The sequence below is a fragment of the Grampus griseus genome (assembly GCF_964374135.1).
Source record: "Grampus griseus genome assembly, chromosome: 4".
Taxonomy (NCBI): domain Eukaryota; kingdom Metazoa; phylum Chordata; class Mammalia; order Artiodactyla; family Delphinidae; genus Grampus; species Grampus griseus.
Window position 1 is genome coordinate 139,886,683 of NC_138997.1, and position 19,098 is coordinate 139,905,780.

Genomic DNA, 19,098 nt, shown 5'->3' on the forward strand with positions numbered 1-19,098 from the left:
AGTAATGAGTCAGGATTTAAACTCATGTCTGGCAGCCAAATCCCGTGCCCATTTGTTACGTCAGAGTTTTGTTTTTGTTGGCTTTTGTATGTAACAAATAATTGTTGAATGAATAACATTAAAACACTCTACTGTAAAGGCAAGTTTTAGAAACTACGTGGAATTGGTTTACTGTTTTTTAATGCACTGTGGGCTTTAGAGGTGGGGAAAGATCGCTTTGTCTTCTCAGCTCACAGTTGAACTATGCGTTGAGTGCCCATGGAGCAGACGTGAGCGGCAGACAGCGGTGTGCTTTGCTAGGAGGTCGGAGCATTAGCCTGGCTCCTGCAGCTCTTAAAACAGACTGTGTTACATTATTCCAGAATATTTCACAGTCTTATTAAAAATGGCTGAAAGGAAAGCTATAGTAAAACTGTAATTTAAAGGTGGGAGTTACCTTTTCTTGTCCTGAGGATCATGGTCAACAGCAAGTTCCCAATAACCTGTCATGAGTAGGAAGAATTATTTTAGGAAGGTGGAACTGCCTTTCACCGCACATTCTTATACAACCCCAGGCAGTCTTAGTTTTCCTATGTAGCCAATTACGTTAAAACCACCATCCAAGAGTTTATTAAGACATGTCTTATGTCTTTATATTTTAATGTTCTCAGCATCATGAAAGCTTTGTTTGTCTGGTCCGTGATTATGACAGAAAGCCCAGCTTGGTCTGTCTTCAACAGAAGCAGTGGTAAAACACAAGCCCATGTGCGTCATGTGCCGCACGTGAGCCTCGAGCTGGAGCGCTCACTTCCAACACACGGCACCTCATTTAACCCTCACAGCCACCCTGCTGTCCCCATTCCATAGGTGGTGGTACTTAGACACAGTGGCTAAGTAACTTGCCCAGCATCACACAGCTAGTAAACATTGGAGCATTTATTGGTTTTAAAGCTTGAAATGTCCATGGGGTAGGGCTGGCCTCAGCGGCAGCTTGAGGGGCCTTCAAAGAATCAGTGCCTCATCTTGAAGTTTGCCTTCTCTGTTGCCGTTATTCTCGAGCTTCCCTGCTCCCCTCCTCACTGTAAGCCCAGACTCCCACCCTCATCCGTGCATGACCGGTCCCTGACCCAAGCTGCTAGGATGAGGGGACTTTGGTGCCTGGGCTGCAAGCACTTGGAACCATGAGGACTAAGAATTGGAGAGGGTGGGCTCCCAAGGAAATCTGGGATGATGAGGGTGCTGACCCATCAAAAAGAAGCGCTCTCTAAATACCTGTGTACAAAGTCACGCTTTCTTATTATAAATTTAAATTTTAGTAAATATTCCCTGATTGTACTACATTCTAAGATTTGGGCCTCAAACAAACCACTTGCTAATGTTATCCACTCTCTTCATGATTTTGTTCTCTCTGCTACTTCTAGGACTTTTATCTTTGCAGACCTCCTCTGAAATTGTCCTTTCATGATAGACCCTCAACCTGTGTGATTGCTTTAGATGTTCTTACGATGTTAGATTTTGTTTTTAGGTCCCAAGGCTCCCAAGAACTTCATTAACTGTTGCAGATAGGGAGCAACTCTGGATTCTGTACAAGAATTAAACTTTTAATTGAGATATAAAATGCATACAGAAAGGGTACAAATTAGTGAATTTTCACAAAGCTTGTATCTATGTAATTACTCCCAGAAAAATAAATAGAACATTCCATTGACACAGAAGCCGCCGCCACCCCTGCCCCACACAGGTTTAGAATTCCTCATGTGTCCAGAGGGGAATCCAGCAGACTGTGGCTTCTGTTTTCCACTCCTTCCTTTTTCTGGGATCCTGATGCCTACATCTCTAGTTTTTTCTCTCCAGATCTGAGAGACCACTCCCAGCTCCACTGGTTTATTACCTCTTAAAGGCTACCTTTTTCTCAGCCTTTTGTCCGGGGCCTGGACTGGGTACATTTCCCAAGGGAGAAAGCAGCCTTAGCTGTCCATCCCTGGAACGGTCCTTTCTGCTTTTCTCAAGGCCTGGGTGGCTCACTAGGTCACTAATGACTTAGCGCGGATGTTGGGTGTTTGGTTTGGTTTGGTATGTTATCTGGCTTTTCTGGTTAGTCTGGGCAGGACAGTTGATCTGCTGCCAGTTCTTTGGTTTTTCTGTTTGTTTTGGTTTTTTTAAGGCAGTTTTTTTAGAGCACTTTTAGATTCATAGTACAGTTGAGAGGAAAGTATAGAGATCCCATATCCCCCGTGCCTCCACATATGCACAGCTTCTCGCACCATCAGCATCCCTTGCCAGAGTGGTACCTTTGTTACAATCAACAGACCTGCATTGACATCATTGTTACCTAAAGTCCATAGTTTACATGAGGGTTCACTCTTGGTGTTGTACATTCTGTGGGTTTGGACAAGTGTGTCATGACATGTATCCACCATTATAGGATCAGACAGAGTAGCTGCACAGCCCTAAAAATCTGTTTGCTCTGTCTCGTCATCCCTCCCTCTCCACTAACCCCCGGTGACTGCTTTTTTTACTGCCTCCATAGTTTTATCTTTTCCATCATCAGGATCATACAGTCCGCAGCTTTTTCAGATTGGCTTCTTTCACTTAGTGATATGCGTTTAAGGTTCCTCCATGGCTTTCAGTGCCTTGCTGGCTCATCTCATTTTAGTGCCTAGTGACAGTCACTGTCTGGATGGACCACGGTTTATTTATCCCTTCACCTACTGAAGGACATACTGGTTGCTTCCAAGTTTTGGCAGTTCCCAGTAAAGCTGCTGTAAGCATGCGTGTGCGGGTTTTTGTGTGGAAGTAAGTTTTCAGCTCCTTTGGGTGAATACCAAGGAAGCCTGATTGCTGGATGGAATGGTAAGGGTATGTTTAGTTTTGGAAGAGATTGCCACACTGCCTTCCGACGTGGCTGCACCATTCTGCGTTCCCACCAGCAGTGAGCGAGAGTTACTGTTGCTCCACGTTCTCGCCAGCATTTGCTGTTGTCAGTGTTCTAGTTTTTGGCCATTCTAAAGGTGTGTAGTGGTATCTCACTGTTGTTTAATTTGCATTTGCCTGATGACATTATGTAGAGCATGTTTTCATATGCTTATTTGCCATCTGTATATCTTCTTTGATGAGGTGTCTGTTGAGGTCTTTGGCCTATCTTTTAATCAGGTTGTTTGTTTTCTTATTATTGAGTTTTAAGAGTTTTTTGTGAATTTGTGTAGCAGTTCTTGCAGATGTGTCTTCTGCAAACATTTCTCCCTGTCTGTGGCTTGTCTTCTAATTCTCTTGACATTGTTTTTCGCAGAGCAGTTTATATTTTAATGAAATCCAACTTACCCATTTTCTCTTTCATGGATTGTTACTTTTTAAAAGAGGGTGTTCATTTGTTTTCTTGTTTAGTTTGGTGTTTATTTTGCTTATCTTCTCCTCAGTCTTTCTTTGACCACCATATTTAAAAAGAAACCTTCCATTCTCAGTCCTCTTTTCTACTTAATTTTTCTTCATAACACTTGTTGCTACCTGGAATTGTATGATTATTTGTGATATTTTATGTTTATTTGTATGTCTCCTCTGCTGGAATATACAATTCATGAAGTTAGGGACCTTGTCCGCCATGTTTTCTGCTGTATTCCCAGCCCTTAAAGCAATTCATGGGATGTAGAAGATGCTCAGAGATTTATTAAAGAAATGAATAGATGTGTGCTTCTTTCTCAGGTGTATGACTTGTGTGTGGAGGGGGAAACATGATGGAGGTGAGTGCAGATGTCATAGGTACACACTGGGGCCTGCCTGCCCTTCAGAGAAGTTACTGTAGCTTCTTCCCTCATCACCACCACCATCTTTCCCATTTTAAAATTTATTTTATTTATTTATTTTTGGCTGTGTTGGGTCTTCGCTGCTGTGTGCGGGCTTTGTCTAGTTGTGGCAAGCAGGAGCTACTCTTCGTTGCGGTGCGCGGGCCTCTCATCGCGGTGGCCTCTCTTGTTGCGGAGCACGGGCTCTAGGCACACGGGCTTCAGTAGTTGTGGCACGTGGGCTCCGTAGTTGTGGCTTGCGGGCTCTAGAGTGCAGGCTCAGTAGCTGTGGCGCACGGGCTTAGTTGCTCCGCGGCATGTGGGATCTTCCCGGACCAGGGCTCGAACCCGCGTCCCCTGCATTGGCAGGCGGATTCTTAACCACTGCGCCACCAGGGAAGAAGCCCCATCTTTCCCATTTTTAAGTGTACAGTTCAGTGGTATTAAATGCATTCATAATGTGCAGCCATCACCGCCATCCATCTCCAGAACTCTTTTCATCTTGTAAAATGAAAACTTTATAATTCCCCTCTCCACACAGCCCCTGGCAACCACCATTATACTTTTTTTTTAAAAAAAAAATTATTTATTTATTTATATTTTTGGCTGCGTTAGGTCTTTGTTGCTGCGCGCGGGCTTTTCTCTAGTTGCAGTGAGCGGGGGCTACTCTTTGTTGCGGTGTGTGGGCTTCTCATTGGGTGGCTTCTCTTGTTGCAGAGCATGGGGTCTAGGTGCACGGGCTTCAGTAGTTGTGGCACGCAGGCTTCGGTAGTTGTGGCTCACGGGCTCTAGAGCGCAGGCTCAGTAGTTGTGGTGCACGGGCTTAGTTGCTCGGCGGCATGTGGGATCTTCCCAGACCAGGGCTCGAACCCGTGTCCCTGTGTTGGCAAGCGGATTCTTAACCACTGCACCGCCAGGGAAGCCCTAGTTTGTTGGGTTTTTTTAATACATTTATTTTATTTATTTATTTACTTTTGGCTGCTTTGGTTCTTCGTTGTTGTGCGCGGCTTTCTCTAGTTGCGGCCAGTGGGGGCTACTCTTCATTGCATGCACGGGCTTCTCATTGCGGTGGCTTCTCTTGTTGTGGAGAACGGGCTCTAGGAATGCGGGCTTCAGTAGTTGTGGCATGCAGGCTCAATAGTTGTGGCTTGCGGGCTCTAGAGCGCAGGCTCAGTAGTTGTGGCGTACGGGCTTAGTTGCTCCGCCACATGTAGGATCTTCCTGGACCAGGACTCAAACCCGTGTCTGCTGCATTGGCAGGTGGATTCTTAACCACTGTGCCACCATGGAAGCCCTATACATTTTGTCTGTATGATTTTGACTGCTCTTAAGTACCTCGTATCAGTGGAATCATACAGTGTTTGTCCTTTTGTGACTGGCTTATTTCACTGAGCACAGTGTCTTCAGGGTTCATCCATGTTGTAGCAGGTCAGAATTTCCTTCCTTTTTAAGGCTAAATAATATTCCATCATATGGATATGCCACTTTTTGCTTATCCATCCATCTGTCAGTGGACACTTGGGTTTCTTCCACATTTTAGCTACTGTGAACAATGCTGCTATGAACATGAGTGTACAAATATCTCATCGAGACCCTGATTTCAGCTTTGGGGGTTATATATCTAGAAGTGGAATTGCTGGATCATGCGATAATTCTGTTTTTAATCTTTTGAGGAAGTGACATTAGCTCCACCATTTTACATTCCCACCAATAGTGCACAGGGTTCCATTTCTACGTATCCTCACCAACATTTGTTATTTCCTGTTTGTTTGTTTGTTTTTACATAGTAGCTATTCTAATTGGTGTGAGGGGTACCTCATTGTAGTTTTTTTTTTTCCCACGGTACGTGGGCCTCTCACTGTTGTGGCCTCTCCCGTTGCGGAGCACAGGTTCTGGACGCGCAGGCTCAGCGGCCATGGCTCACGGGCCCAGCCGCTCCGCAGCATGTGGGATCTTCCTGGACCGGGGCATGAACCCGCGTCCCCTGCATCAGCAGGCGGACTCTCAACGACTGCGCCACCAGGGAAGCCCCCTCATTGTAGTTTTGATTTACATTTTCCCTGATGATTAATGATGTTGAGCATCTTTTCTTGTGTTTATTGTCTGTTTGCATATCTTCTCTGGAGACTTTAAAGTCCTTTTCCCATTTTTGAATCTGGTTGTTTTGTTGTTGTTGAGTTTAGAAGTTCTCTATAGGTTCTGGATATTAACCCCTTATCAGATACATGATTTGCAAATATTTCCGGGGTTTGCCTTTTCACTGTGTTCATCGTGTCCTTCAGTGCATGAAATTTAAAAATTTTCATGGAGCCCAGTTTGTCTGTTTTTTATTTTGTTACCTGTGTCTTTGGTGTCACATCCAAGAAATCTTTGCCAAATCCAATGCTGAGAAGCTTTGCCCTATGTTTCTTCCAAGAGTTTTATAGTTTTAGCTTTTACGCATAGGTCTTTGATCCATTTTGAGTTAACTTTTTTATTTGGTATGTGGTAAGACTCAAATTCCATTCTTCTGCATGTGGGTGTCTAGTTTTCCCAGCACCATTTGTTGAAGAGACTGTCCTTTCCTCATTGAATGCTCTTGACACACTTGTTGAAAATAATTTGAGCGTATATGTGAGGGTCTATTACTGGGCTGTCTGTTCTAGTCATTGGTCTATATGCCTATCTTTATGCCAGTACCTCACTGTCTTGACTTTTGTAGCTTTGTTGCAGTTTCTTTTAAATCCCTAATTAATTGTATCTTCTACCTCAGAGTCCATCATTCTAGAAGTGTAGCTGGGTTATTGCACTTTCTGGTTTTGCCCACAGGTTCAATAAGAATAATCCTTGTACTGATTGCTAGTTGAGTTGGATCATTTCTGTATTCAACAAAACTTGTTCTTTCAGCCCACTTGTAACCTACTTTACAGTATATCCCCATTAGTGTAGCATTTCACTGCTTGGAAAAGCTAGCATTTGCAGTGTTTTCCTTTAACAATAACAGTGGACCCATCCTGGGTTCCTCAGGTGTCTTGCTGCATATACTGTATTTCAACAATCATTCACTCAATAGACATTAATTTAAATTAACTTTACACATAAGGAGTGTGAAAAAAAATTGAGAGTAGGAGTTAGTACTAATGGTGGGTGCACAAGTTCATGTCCACAGACTCCCTCAGATACATAGTGAAAGGGGTGGGGGGGTTGGTAAAATCTTTTCATGGAATAGAGAAGATGTTTTGAATATCAGCACTGCATTTAATGCCTGGGTTTTTACTCACCACATGAATGGCCATGATGTGCTTGCTAGACACCGGCAGGCACCAGGACTGCAGAGATGACTGGGGGGGGGTGGGCTCTGGGAGACGGCCATCAGGTTCGGGTCTGTGATGTGCTCTGACTGTGCACAGTCCGGGACGTGGGCCTGGGGGGCAGCGGTGGCGGGAACCACAGGCAAGATCACGGTTGAACAGCCTTGAAGGAAGAAGAAAAGGCGGGTGCGTGCGAGGTCACAGGAGCAGGAAGGGGCCTGATACTGGGAGGCCAGAGGAGGATAGGGAGGGAGGGGGAGGAGATTAGACCGAGAGAGGCGAGCAGGAAGCTGATTCCAAAGAACCTGATGTGCTCTGCTGGAGGATTTGTATTTTAGTCCTGGAGACAAAAAGACCCATTGCTATATTTAGTCAACAGTACCAGATGGCAAGCATGGTAATGGGTGATCGGGTTGGGCAACTGAAAACAGGGAGGCCAATGAGGAACTTGTTGGCTGAAGACCTAGTAGGAAAAAAAAAGGATGCACTTAACCTGAAGTTCTCATTTAATTGGTGCTATTCAATTTTTAGAGGCAGTTTACAGTTCCTTTGAGCAGTGAGAAGTGAATTTATTACTGAGGCCTTTCCTCAGATTCTAGCTATATCTTTCATTCACAAGCAACCAAAAATTTGGTGTAAATCGCCTTAATTGGAAAAAAAGAAAGTCTCGTACAGCTGCAAGTCCAGAATGAGGACTGGCCCTGCCTGGCTCAGCTCAGAGCTCACAGTGTCGTTAGGGCGTCCGCCTGCCTCCCAGCACCAGCTTGGTTTTGCAACCACTGCTGGGGACTGGAGGGCAAATGACAATGAGCACGTTTCCAGCATCCTGCTCTCACACTGTGCAGAGGGTGTGTTCCCTGCATTCCCAGCAGAAATCTTGTGTGGAGGGCCCATTTTCAAGTGCTCATTTCTGATTGGTCACATGCCTCTCTCTGAGCCAGTCTTCGTGGCCAGAGGGATTAAGGCCCACAGATGGGAGTGGCATTAGTCCCATTCAGACTCTTGGTGGTTTGGTTTTTCAGGACTCTTGTTAATGGGAAGCTGTGGGAGGCGGGTGCCCCCGCAGCGAACAGCAGTCGTTGATCCCAGCTGCATTTCACAATGCCGTGGTCTTTTCCTTCCTCCAGTTCTCAGTTTCCTTTTTGATAGAAGACGGCAAGAGAAAGTCAATCAAAACTCTAGCCTTATGTTACCTCACAGTAGTGTCTAGAAAAGCGCCTGACAGTAGATTCTCGGCCTGAGAAGTCCTTTAGCCACATCTTCTTTTGGTGCTTAATAATTGTGCTCTGTCTTTAAGATTATGACTTTGAAGAATCATACTTGATTTGCTGAGTTTACCTAGTAAATATTTGACACATGCATAATATTATATGTTTATGTCTAAGTGGACTTTTAATTAGTATAGCACAGAAAATATAGCAAGTAAAATAGAAATATCTTGAGCTTTTTTATACTGTGTTCTTTTAAGGTCTAATTATTAGTTCAATGCTAATGGTTAATGAATAAGTCATAACACAGTACATGAAGGCAGAAAAAAATAGAATAAGGGAGCTCTCAAATACAGTAAGTGGCAAGAGCAGGATGCATAAAAATATATCTAGTATACTAGTGTTGGTTTAGCTTTTGCTATAGACTTGATGGTGTTTCTTAATGGGTTCAGCCTAAAATTGCAAGGCAAAGTAGCACATATAAGCAAAATTTGTAATGTGGTAAAGTCATTCTAACAGCTAACGTTGTTTGAATCACAAATAATGTCAAGTTGCTTTATGCATTTTCATTATGTCAGAAGTTAAAACAAGAAGCAAAATCTCCATTCCCACACAAATTTGCGCTGGATATGTTGTCCAAGGTCAAACTGCAGGTCTAGCAGCATTTTTCACACCTTGACACAGTGCAAAGGAAATGTCTGCCTCTCAGAATCTGTTTAACTTCAGTGAGAAGCTCCCACCTAACTTTCACTTGGGAGTGATTGATCTGCAATATGATGACATGCTAAAAGGCACGTATTGGGCTTCCCTGGTGGCGCAGTGGTTGAGAGTCCCCCTGCCGATGCGGGGGACACGGGTTCGTGCCCCGGTCCGGGAAGATCCCACATGCCGCGGAGCGACTGGGCCCGTGAGCCATGACCACTGAGCCTGCGCGTCCGGAGCCTGTGCTCTGCAGCGGGAGAGGCCACAACAGTGAGAGGCCCGCGTACCACACACACACACACAAAAGCACGTATCAAGGGAAGAAGCTAACAGAATTTTAAAAATTCCTTCTAAGCAATTAATCTGTTCCGTTGAACCCATGCCTGTGGATTAATATCAGTAAAGACATTTTCAAAGATGAAATACGTAAAATCTTAAAAATCAGCATTAACAGGGTAGTTAGGTAAGAACCAAAAAAGACATCTAGATTGGAAAGGAAGAACGAAAACTATCTCTATTGACATACTGACGTGGTGTTGTGTATAGAAAATCCTAAGGAATGAAATTAAGAAAATTCCATTTACAATAGTATGAAAAAGAATAAGATATGTAGGAATAAATTTAACAAAAGAAGTGTAAGACTTGCACACTAAAAATTATAAAACATCATTGACAGAAATCAAAGAGATCTAATAAATGGAAAGACATCCCATGTTCATGATCAGAAGACTTAATATTGTTAACATAGCAGTGCTCCCCAAACTGATCTGCAGATTCAAGGCAATCCCTATCAGAATCCCAGCTACCTTTGTTGCAGAAATTGGCAACTGATCCTAAAATTCATACGGAAATGCAAGGGACCCAGAATAGCCAAAAGAATTTGAAAAAAGAAGAACAAAGTTGGAGGACTAACACTTCCCAGTTTTAAAACTTATTGCAAGGCTCCTATAAGCAAGATGGTTTGATCCTGGCATACATATGGCTGGCCGTATGTAATGGAACTGAGAATTCAGAAATAAACCTTTGTAGTTTCCAGCAAGACCATTCAATGGGGGAAAGAATAGTCTTCAGCAAAAGGTGCTGGGACAACAGGATAACCATGTGTAAAAGGATGAAGTTGGACTCCTGTCTCATACCACATACAAATATTAACTGAAAATGGATTATAGACCTAAATATAAGAGCTAAAAGTATAAAACGTAGGAGAAGACATAAGAGTAAATCTTCATGGCTTGTATTAGGCAGTGGTTTCTTAGATACCAAAGCATAAGCAGCCAAAGAAGATATCAATGTATTAACTTCATCACAGTGAAAAACTTTTATACTTCAAAGGATATCATCAAGAAAGTGAAAAGACAACCCATAGAATTAGATAAAATAGGGACTTCCCTGGTGGTCTAGTGGTAAAAAATCCGCCTTCCATTGCAGGGGACTCGGGTTCGATCCCTGGTCAGGGAACTAAGATCCCACATGCCGCGGGGCAACTAAGCCTGCGCGCGTCTAGAGAGCCCGCCTGCCGCACACTACAGAGCGTGCCACAACTAGAGAGAGAAAACCCACACGCCACAACTAGAAAGAAGCCCACGCCGTGACAAAAGATCCTGCATGCCTCAGCAAAGATCCCGTGTACCACAACTAAGACCCGACGCAGCCAAAATAATAATAATAATGATAAAGAAAATAAATAAATAAAATGAACATTAAAAAACCAAATTAGATAAAATATTTGTAAATCATTTATATCTGATAAGGGATGTGTATTCAGAATAGATGATTTAAAAATGGGCAAAAGATTTGAATAGACATTTGTCCAAAGAAGATATGCAAATGGCCAATAAGTACCTTAAAAGATGCTTAACTTCATTGGTCATTAGGGAAAATGATGAGATACCACTTCATCCTCACTAGGATGGCTAAAATAAAAAACACAGACAATAACAAATGTTGGTGAGGATGTAGAGAAATTAGAATCTTCATATACTTCTGGTGTGATTGTAAAATGGTATAGCTGCTTTGAAGAATAGTCTGGCAGCTCTTCAAAAGGTTGAATATAGAGTTACCATGTGACCCAGCAATTCCACTCCTAGGTATATCCCCAACAAGATTGAAAATATGTGTGCATACAAAAACTCGTATATGAATGTTCACAGCAGTATTATTCACAATAACCGAAAGGTGAGAACAATCCAGATATCCGTCAGTGGATGAATGGATAAACAAAATGTGGTACATCCATGCAGTGAAATATTATTTAGTCATAAAAGGTAATGAAGTACTGATACATGCCACAACACGGATGAGCCTTTAAAACGTTACACCAAACAAAAGAAGCCAGGCAGGAAAGGATATGGATTGTATAATTCTATTTATATGAAATGTCTAGCATAGGAAAATCTATAGAGACAACAGATTAGTAGTTGCCAGTGACTTGGGAGAGAGAGGAATGGGAAGTAACTGCTAGTGGGTACAGGGCTTCTTTTTGGGGTGATGAAAAATGTTTCAAAATAAGGTAATGGCGGGACTTCCCTGGTGGCGCAGTGGTTAAGAATCCGCCTGCCAATGCAGGGGACACGGGTTCGATCTCTAGTCCGGGAAGATCCCACATGCCGCAGAGCAACTAGGCCTGTGTGCCACAACTACTGAGCCTGCGCTCTAGAGCCCGTGAGCCACGACTACTGAGCCCGCGAGCCACAACTACTGAGGCCCGCATGCCTAGAGCCCGAACTCTGAAACAAGAGAAGCTGCCGCAATGAGAAGCCTGCGCACCGCTATGAAGAGTAGCCCCCGCTTGCCACAACTAGAGAAAGCCTGCGTGCGGCAACAAAGACCCAACGCAGCCAAAAATAAATAAATAAATAAATTTAAAAGAAAATAAGATAATGGTATTGTTGCATAACCCTGTGAATTATACTAAAAACCACTGAATTGTATATTTAAAAAGCAAATTTTATGGTTTGTGACAAAGCGAGTGCCAGACACGTGTTCTAGGTGAACAGCTACAGGAGCTCTTCTCATTTCTCTATTCTTGACTTACGAGTATTCCATTAAAAAAAAAAAAAAAAAACTTTCGACTGTTAAAGGAGTATGACCTAGTTACAAGAAAAGTTATAGATTCCTGTTCCTGCTCACAAAGAGACGAGCTCCTTGGTGGCCTCTTAGTACATTTCTCTCAGACATTTTAATGCACATTAATAGGTGTGCATGTGTATTTTAACCAAAAATGAGATCATACTGTTGTATAAACTACTTCTCTTATATATATTGTGAGTAGCTTCCCATGTCAGTAAATACACTTCATAATCTCTTTAATGGCTGTAATATCTAATTGCCTGGATGAATTATAACTTATTAACCAAGTCCTCCTTATTTGACATTTAGGTTTTCTCTACATGTTTGCAGTTATTGACAGCTATATGATCAACATCACTGTAGCTAAATCTGTGCACACTTTGGTGATTTTTTTTCCTTAGGCTAAATTCCCGGAAGTAGAATTATTGATCAAAAGTACATATGCATGTTTAAGATATTTGATATGTATTGTCAAACTGCCCTCAAGAAGGGCTGTGTGTCCATGTGAATTTTGAAAAGCCCTTTTGCCTGTATAATAAAACTTTATTTGGACCTTTGAATGTGTTATTAACCCTGCTGAGCTTTAATATAGCTGCAGTAGTGGACTTCCACTAGTGGACCACCAGTGGACTTACCTGGTGGTCCAGTGGGTAGGACTCCATGCTCCCAACATGGGGGGCCCGGGTTCAATCCCTGGTTAGGGAACTAGATCCTGCATGCCACAACTAAAAGATCTCGCATGCCGTAACTAAGACCTGGCACAGCCAAAATAAATAAAAATAAATAAATAAATATTAAAAACATTTATATATATATATAGCTTCAGTAGAGAAACATGTTTATAATGCTGAGTAAAGAGAAAGCCAGTCTCAGCAACTCAAACAGAAAGGAGTCCTGTTTTCAGTAATTACACAGAACTTTTCTACCTTCTTTGTTTTATACGCTGTGAATAGAGGAAAATTATAACATTTTCCTCTGTCTTCAGAAGCTTCAAATCTACATTGTTATGGTTCTGTTTCTGCTTCTGTGAAAGAACAAGCTCTATCTCCAGAAGATATCACTGATAAGGAATGTCAGGTTTCAGCTGTTATCCAGCCAAACACATTAGATAAATGGAAATATACTGAGAGTTCTTAATTGGCCATCAAGCACATTTTCCCTTGGCAAATGGAATTGACACCACTCAGCCAGCAAATATGTTTTTCGGGTTCACGAGATCTGCAAACATGCCCAAGAAATTAAGTAAAAAGTATGTTAATCATGATGAGTATAGAGGGGAGGGGTCCTCCCACTCTTATCTGGTGGCATGAAAGTAATTTTATGTATTTGATTACAGTAAAGATTGGCTACACAGTTGATGGTGTATGATTTGATCCAAGAGATCTTTTGAATTTATTATTATTGTGCTTTTCCTTTCTTCCATCTCATTCATTAATTCATATCTATTTCCTGAGGGCCCACTGTAGGCCAAATATTCTTCTAAGGAGTTTTCTTAATTTTGCCTTTGTCTTTCTTTCTAATCTTTTTTCCCCCTCTTGTCTGTCCACTGGTTTTAATAATAATTTACCAAATGAAGGGCAAAATGAAGTGGCAAAGCAATTAAAAATACTCAAGTCCCAGTTTAGGGAGTTAAAGTAAACCTACATCTTGGAATATTGTATAACCAAAGAATTTGTAGTAACATGGGGGTAATGTTTACAATATAAGTTAAGTACAAAATTGTACAAATAGTGTGAATTCAATCATGTGTGTTTTTGTTTTTTGTTTTTTGTTTTTGCGGTACGCGGGCCTCTCACTGTTGTGGCCTCTCCCGTTGCGGAGCACAGGCTCCAGACGAGCAGGCCCAGCGGCCATGGCTCACAGGGCCCAGCCGCTCCGCGGCATGTGGGATCTTCCCGGACCAGGGTACGAACCCATGTCCCCTGCATCGGCAGGCGGACTCCCAACCACTGCGCCACCAGGGAAGCCCCAATCATGTGTTTTTTTAAAGCATGTGAAAAAGACCAAATGAAGCAGACCAAATTGTTACAATTTTCACTGTGGTAGGATCGTGGATGATTTGCTTTCTTCCTGCTTTTCCAGTTTTCCTTAGTTTTTATAACAGGCATATATAGTCAAGGGGAAAATAAGCTTAAAATACATAAAATATTTTATGTATGTTGTTTTTTAGACTGCAAGTTACAGGAATGAACCATTCACCTGTTAAATGTTAAAATCTGCTAGTAAGGGACTTACTTCCCTGGCGGTCCAGTGGTTAGGACTTTGCCCTTCAACTGCATGGGGCACGGGTTCAATTCCTGGTCTGGGAGCTAGGATCCTGTATGCCGTGTGGCGCGGCGGGGGAAGAAAAGAAAATCTGCTGGTAACATGAGCAGTCATTATTGACGAGTGGGAAGTACAGAAAAGAGGACCTTTAATTGTGTGTATAGTTTAGAATTTATACTGAAATTTAAATGATAACACTTGAATTTACATGTGAATGAGTTTATTAGCATTTTCTATAAATATAAATGGGTCAGATTTATTGAGATCATAAATCCTAAATAATAATTACTTCAGTAACAGATATCGAAATAATGGATTAGGACTTCCCTGGTGGCGCAGTGGTTGAGAGTCCACCTGTCGATGCAGGGAACACAGGTTCGTGCCCCGGTCCAGGAAGATCCCACATGCCACGGAGCAGCTGGGCCCGTGAGCCATGGCCTCTGAACCTGTGCGTCCGGAGCCTGTGCTCCGCAATGGGAGAGGCCACAACAGTGAGAGGCCCACGTACTGTAAAAAAACAAAAACAAACAAACAAAAAAGGATTATTCTGAAGTGCTCTGATTGACAGTGTCCTATGGTCTCTTAATTTATTAGTGTATACCAATTTGTGAATGAAAATAATTTGGTAGGGGAATATATGTGTAAGTATGTGGGAAATAATAGTGTTTGAAACTTGTTATTCAGCGTTGATCATTGAAACTCGTCCATTCTTATTTTAGGAGAATGACATCTTCCTGGGCTGGGAAAAAGGAGCTTATAAGAAATGGGGAAAGAGTAAGAAAAAGTGCTCAGATCTAACTTTAGAAGAAATGAAAAAACAGGCTGCTGTCCAGTGTCTTCGATCTGCTTCTGATGAAGTAAGTTTACATTTGATTTCTAATACTTAGGGGAGAAGAAAAGGTGGTGTGTCTTAAAAGTTTACCGATAATACATCTTAACCAAAAAAACCTTAGAAAAGTAAAGTACTCATTATCTCACCACCGTTATGTAAACATTGCCATGTTTTCCTTTATAGTATTTTTCTATATATATTGAGTTTTATATAACATATTCTTTTTTATGTACTGTTGTAGTTGGAGAATACATAAAATTTTATATATATGTTTCCCCGTTTAACATGTATTTCATTTTGTTGTTATTGATACCTTATCTTTATGCTTTTTGGTGGCTAGGTTACGTTTCATCAAGTAATATCCCAGTAGCCGCCTGATATGTTCTTTATTACTGGGTATTGAGAGTGCTCTTGGTTCTGTGTTACGCTCTCCAGAATATTTTCATGCGTGGCTCTTTCCATGGTGTATATGTATATATTTTGGATACATTGCTAGAAGTGGGAAAACAGTTCTAACATTTAAGAACACTATGTTTGCTTGATTCATAATTTTTTGTTTGTTTTTAAGGAAAATAGTATAAGATTGTTTTAGTGACCTTTTAACGTTTCATGTAAAATATTTCTTATGTCCTTCAGCATCCTGAACTAACGCCATAGTTTTAGAGCATAATCGCTATTTAAATTAATACTCTGATTCTTTGTTGCTCACTATAAGATAAAATCTCTGCGATCATAACTGCTTGGAAAATTATTTTGCTTTTACCATGCTATTTGAGATAGTGTGCTTTAAGCACCTTTACAGTTCAAAGTTAAATTGAGAAGATTCATACAAGGTGTGGAGAGCAGCTTCCGACCTGCAGAAACTTCCTTCCTAAATTAAGTTATCAAGCGGTCTGATGTTGGGGGTAACCAGCTTTGCTGCATTTGATAATCTGCAGAAGTTCTATTTTGTCTCCCACCTACCACACGTAGCCGTGAAAGCTTGTTCAGTGCTTCCCAGCTGTGTGTTCTCATCCTGCTCAGAGTTGTCTGTGGGAGCCCAACTCCCTGGCCTGTGCCCATGGTACCTGGTGCCTACCCTCACATGCTAAACGCAGTCGTGCTTTTCTGTCTTCCCTTCATGACTGTGCTCCTTGGACGCCAGGACTGTGAGTTCCCCATCTTTGCATCTCCTGGTGCCTGGCAGAGTGAGTGCCTGTCGTGTAGAAGGTACTGCATTTCTCTTGAATTAGTTGAACCTCAGTTTCCAAAGCGTCTTCCACTTTCATCCAGTCCTTCTTTTTCCCCTTCCCACTGTTTTCCTCTCCCTCACCTCTTGGATTTTTTTTTAACTTCTGATTTCTTGAAGCTGCTGCCTCATAGACTATGGGATAGGAATTTGGAAGTTACCACTCATGTGGTTATCTTAGGTACCTTTTTGTTACAAAGAGAAGGAACATAATTAACCTAGTTTAGGAGAAAATGGAAATATACATAAAGGTTACAGGGATATCTCACTGAAACCCAGTGCTGGAAATGCAGCAGCCTGGGGAGTGACCTGAACTGGGAACCAAATGATTGGCAGCCGAAGTCATTTTCTCTAATGACCCACAGTCTCTCATTTGCTTCTCTCTGTGCTTCTGGGTCATTCCCTCTCTACCTGAAGTCTGGCTTTCTCTGCTTCGGCACACGCATGGTGAAAAAATGACCATTCTAGCCCCAGCCCAGCATGACTGCTGAAGTCTGGTACCCAGCCCCATTCAGTTGAGGGAGAATCTGATTTGCTAGGCTTGGGCCGGTTGTCCACCTGTGCTTTGATAAGCTGTGGCGAGGGGACAGAGTTGCCTGCAGGTCCATTCCTTCAACAGGGGCTGAGTGATGAGCAGTCCTCAGAGAAAAGGGGGTGGTTGGACAGTTACCCAAAAGGTGTTTTCTGTGTGACACTGAAGGGGGTAATAGATTGGTAAAGGATTTCAGAGCTTTTAAAGGAATTGAAAATGGAGATGGTTTTTAAAAGTGAGAGGTTAGTTCAGGTAAATTCTTTGAGCAAAATCCAAAAAAGCTACTGCTGAGTCATGGTGGGAAGGAAAATATTAGTAGGGAGTTTCAATCTGGGAAAGGATCTTATTTCTGCTTTGGACCAAAGTTGCTGAGAAATGACTCTAGCCTTCGACTCATAGTGAAGTGGACTGAAAAACAAGGACAGCTGAAATCAGCTGTGGGCAAAGGGGGAGCACAGGCATCTTGTTGTGTGCAGTGCAAGACCCTTCTCCTCTGACAGCTTTTTGAGTGTGTGTAATTCATCCTAGCTGAGCATGATGTGTGCCAACAAAGAACCGGTGTCAGGTAGAAACAGTGCAGGGGAGGAGAGCGGCTTGCACAGATCTTTGATTCTTTAAGTTGTTGCTTTAGAAAATGCTTTCCTTTGCCTGGCTGTCAAAGGCGGGATTTTTGTTTTCAAACCCAATGAAGCATATTTGTCCTAACTCTTTCCTTCTCATTTTATTAAAAATTACTGCGTTCTTTTTCCTAATAAGGATTGTTTTTTTAATCTTACCAAATTAAAGTCGGCTGAGGAAGTGAATGTGCCAGTCGTACACCAGGAGCTCAGCCGAGTGCTTGGGGACAGAATGAAAAGGAAGTAGGAAGTCCTCAAGCCCTGGAGCCCTGTCCCGAGCCGCCTGCTGTGTGTGCATCAGTGCACAGCCCCCTTAGGACAGCTCACCTGGCTCTTGGGAGCCAATGGAAAGAAGTTGAAAAGAACCCTCTCTAACTATGGCCTGTAACAATGGAAAGGATTCACTGTGGTCACTTATGAACTGTAGGCTAGCTTTTTTCCCCCTAGAATCTGCCTGGTGGCTTCAGTGAAAAGAAGAGAGCAAAGAAGGCCCTATGTAGGAAATTATAATGCAGAGTTCTATTTTATCTTATATTTTTGCCACAGTGAATGTTTGCACGTGGGTGTGTTGTTCATTCCCTAAATACTGAGGATGGTAATGTTCGCGATTCTGTGCTTTGCTTTCCCACCCAGTTCTAATGCCAACTTAGACCCCTTCTTCGTGCAGCTCTGTGTAGTCACTACTAACTGATCAGAGTCAAAAGCCACTAACAAGTTTACAGTCTAATTGCTTAAAATGTTAATGACATAATCACAAGACAGTAACATAGGTGATGCTATCACTCTATTAGGTAGGTAGGTAGAGGTGATGTTCTGAGTTACATGTGAGATGAATTCTTTTCTCATTACTTTCGTGTGTGCATGTGTGACTGTTACAGCTACAGTGTTAGCTGTTTCTGTAAAAGCATCCAGAGTTATCAGACTCTTCGCTCGCCATGGTTTAAATAGAATGGTAGACTTCTCTGACTGCAGTTTTACATCCCTGTGGTGGGACGCTGTGCCTCCGCTTAATCCTTGCATCAAGTTGTACCCGCATTTCAGCACGTCTCTGAACCCGCTCAGCCCAATATTTATCTGAGAAACGTCACCAAAACCATAAGGAAACTCAGTTATGTCCAAATTTAATTTTATACATTGATGGTAGTTTGGCAACACCCGTGAACATCTGTGAGCCATTGTTTATTCCTGTTGGGGACCATGACCTTTAATGGGCTTTGTTGTTTGTTAAGTCTCAGCTGAAACTGCCTTTGCTAATACTCTTCGTTTACACATGCAAATAAAATGGAATTCTTTGGTACTCACTTTTTTATTTTTTCGGTATGCGGGCCTCTCACTGTTGTGGCCTCTCCCGTTGCAGAGCACAGGCTCTGGACATGCAGGCTCAGCGGCCATGACTCACGGGCCCAGCCGCTCCGCGGCGTGTGGGATCTTCCCAGACCGGGGCACGAACCCGTGTCCCCTGTATCGGCAGGCGGACTCTCAACCACTGCGCCACCAGGGTAGCCCTGGTACTCATTTTTTGCTATAACATTTTGCATTTGATTTGAGTGCAGTTAGTAATGGGGTCTGTAAATAAGAACGGTGCTGTGACTCAGCG

General features: G+C 42.4%; 1 protein-coding gene across 2 annotated transcripts in view; it reads left to right on the top strand.

Moving 5' to 3' along the window:
* Positions 1 to 19,098, top strand: part of KIAA0232 — an 89,310-nt gene that overhangs the window by 40,371 nt on the left and 29,841 nt on the right. For both annotated transcript variants that reach the window (XM_082652825.1, XM_082652826.1), the window contains exon 3: positions 15,012 to 15,149. In XM_082652825.1, coding sequence (XP_082508951.1) covers positions 15,012 to 15,149 — 138 coding nt within the window. The remainder of the gene's footprint in view (positions 1 to 15,011; positions 15,150 to 19,098) is intronic.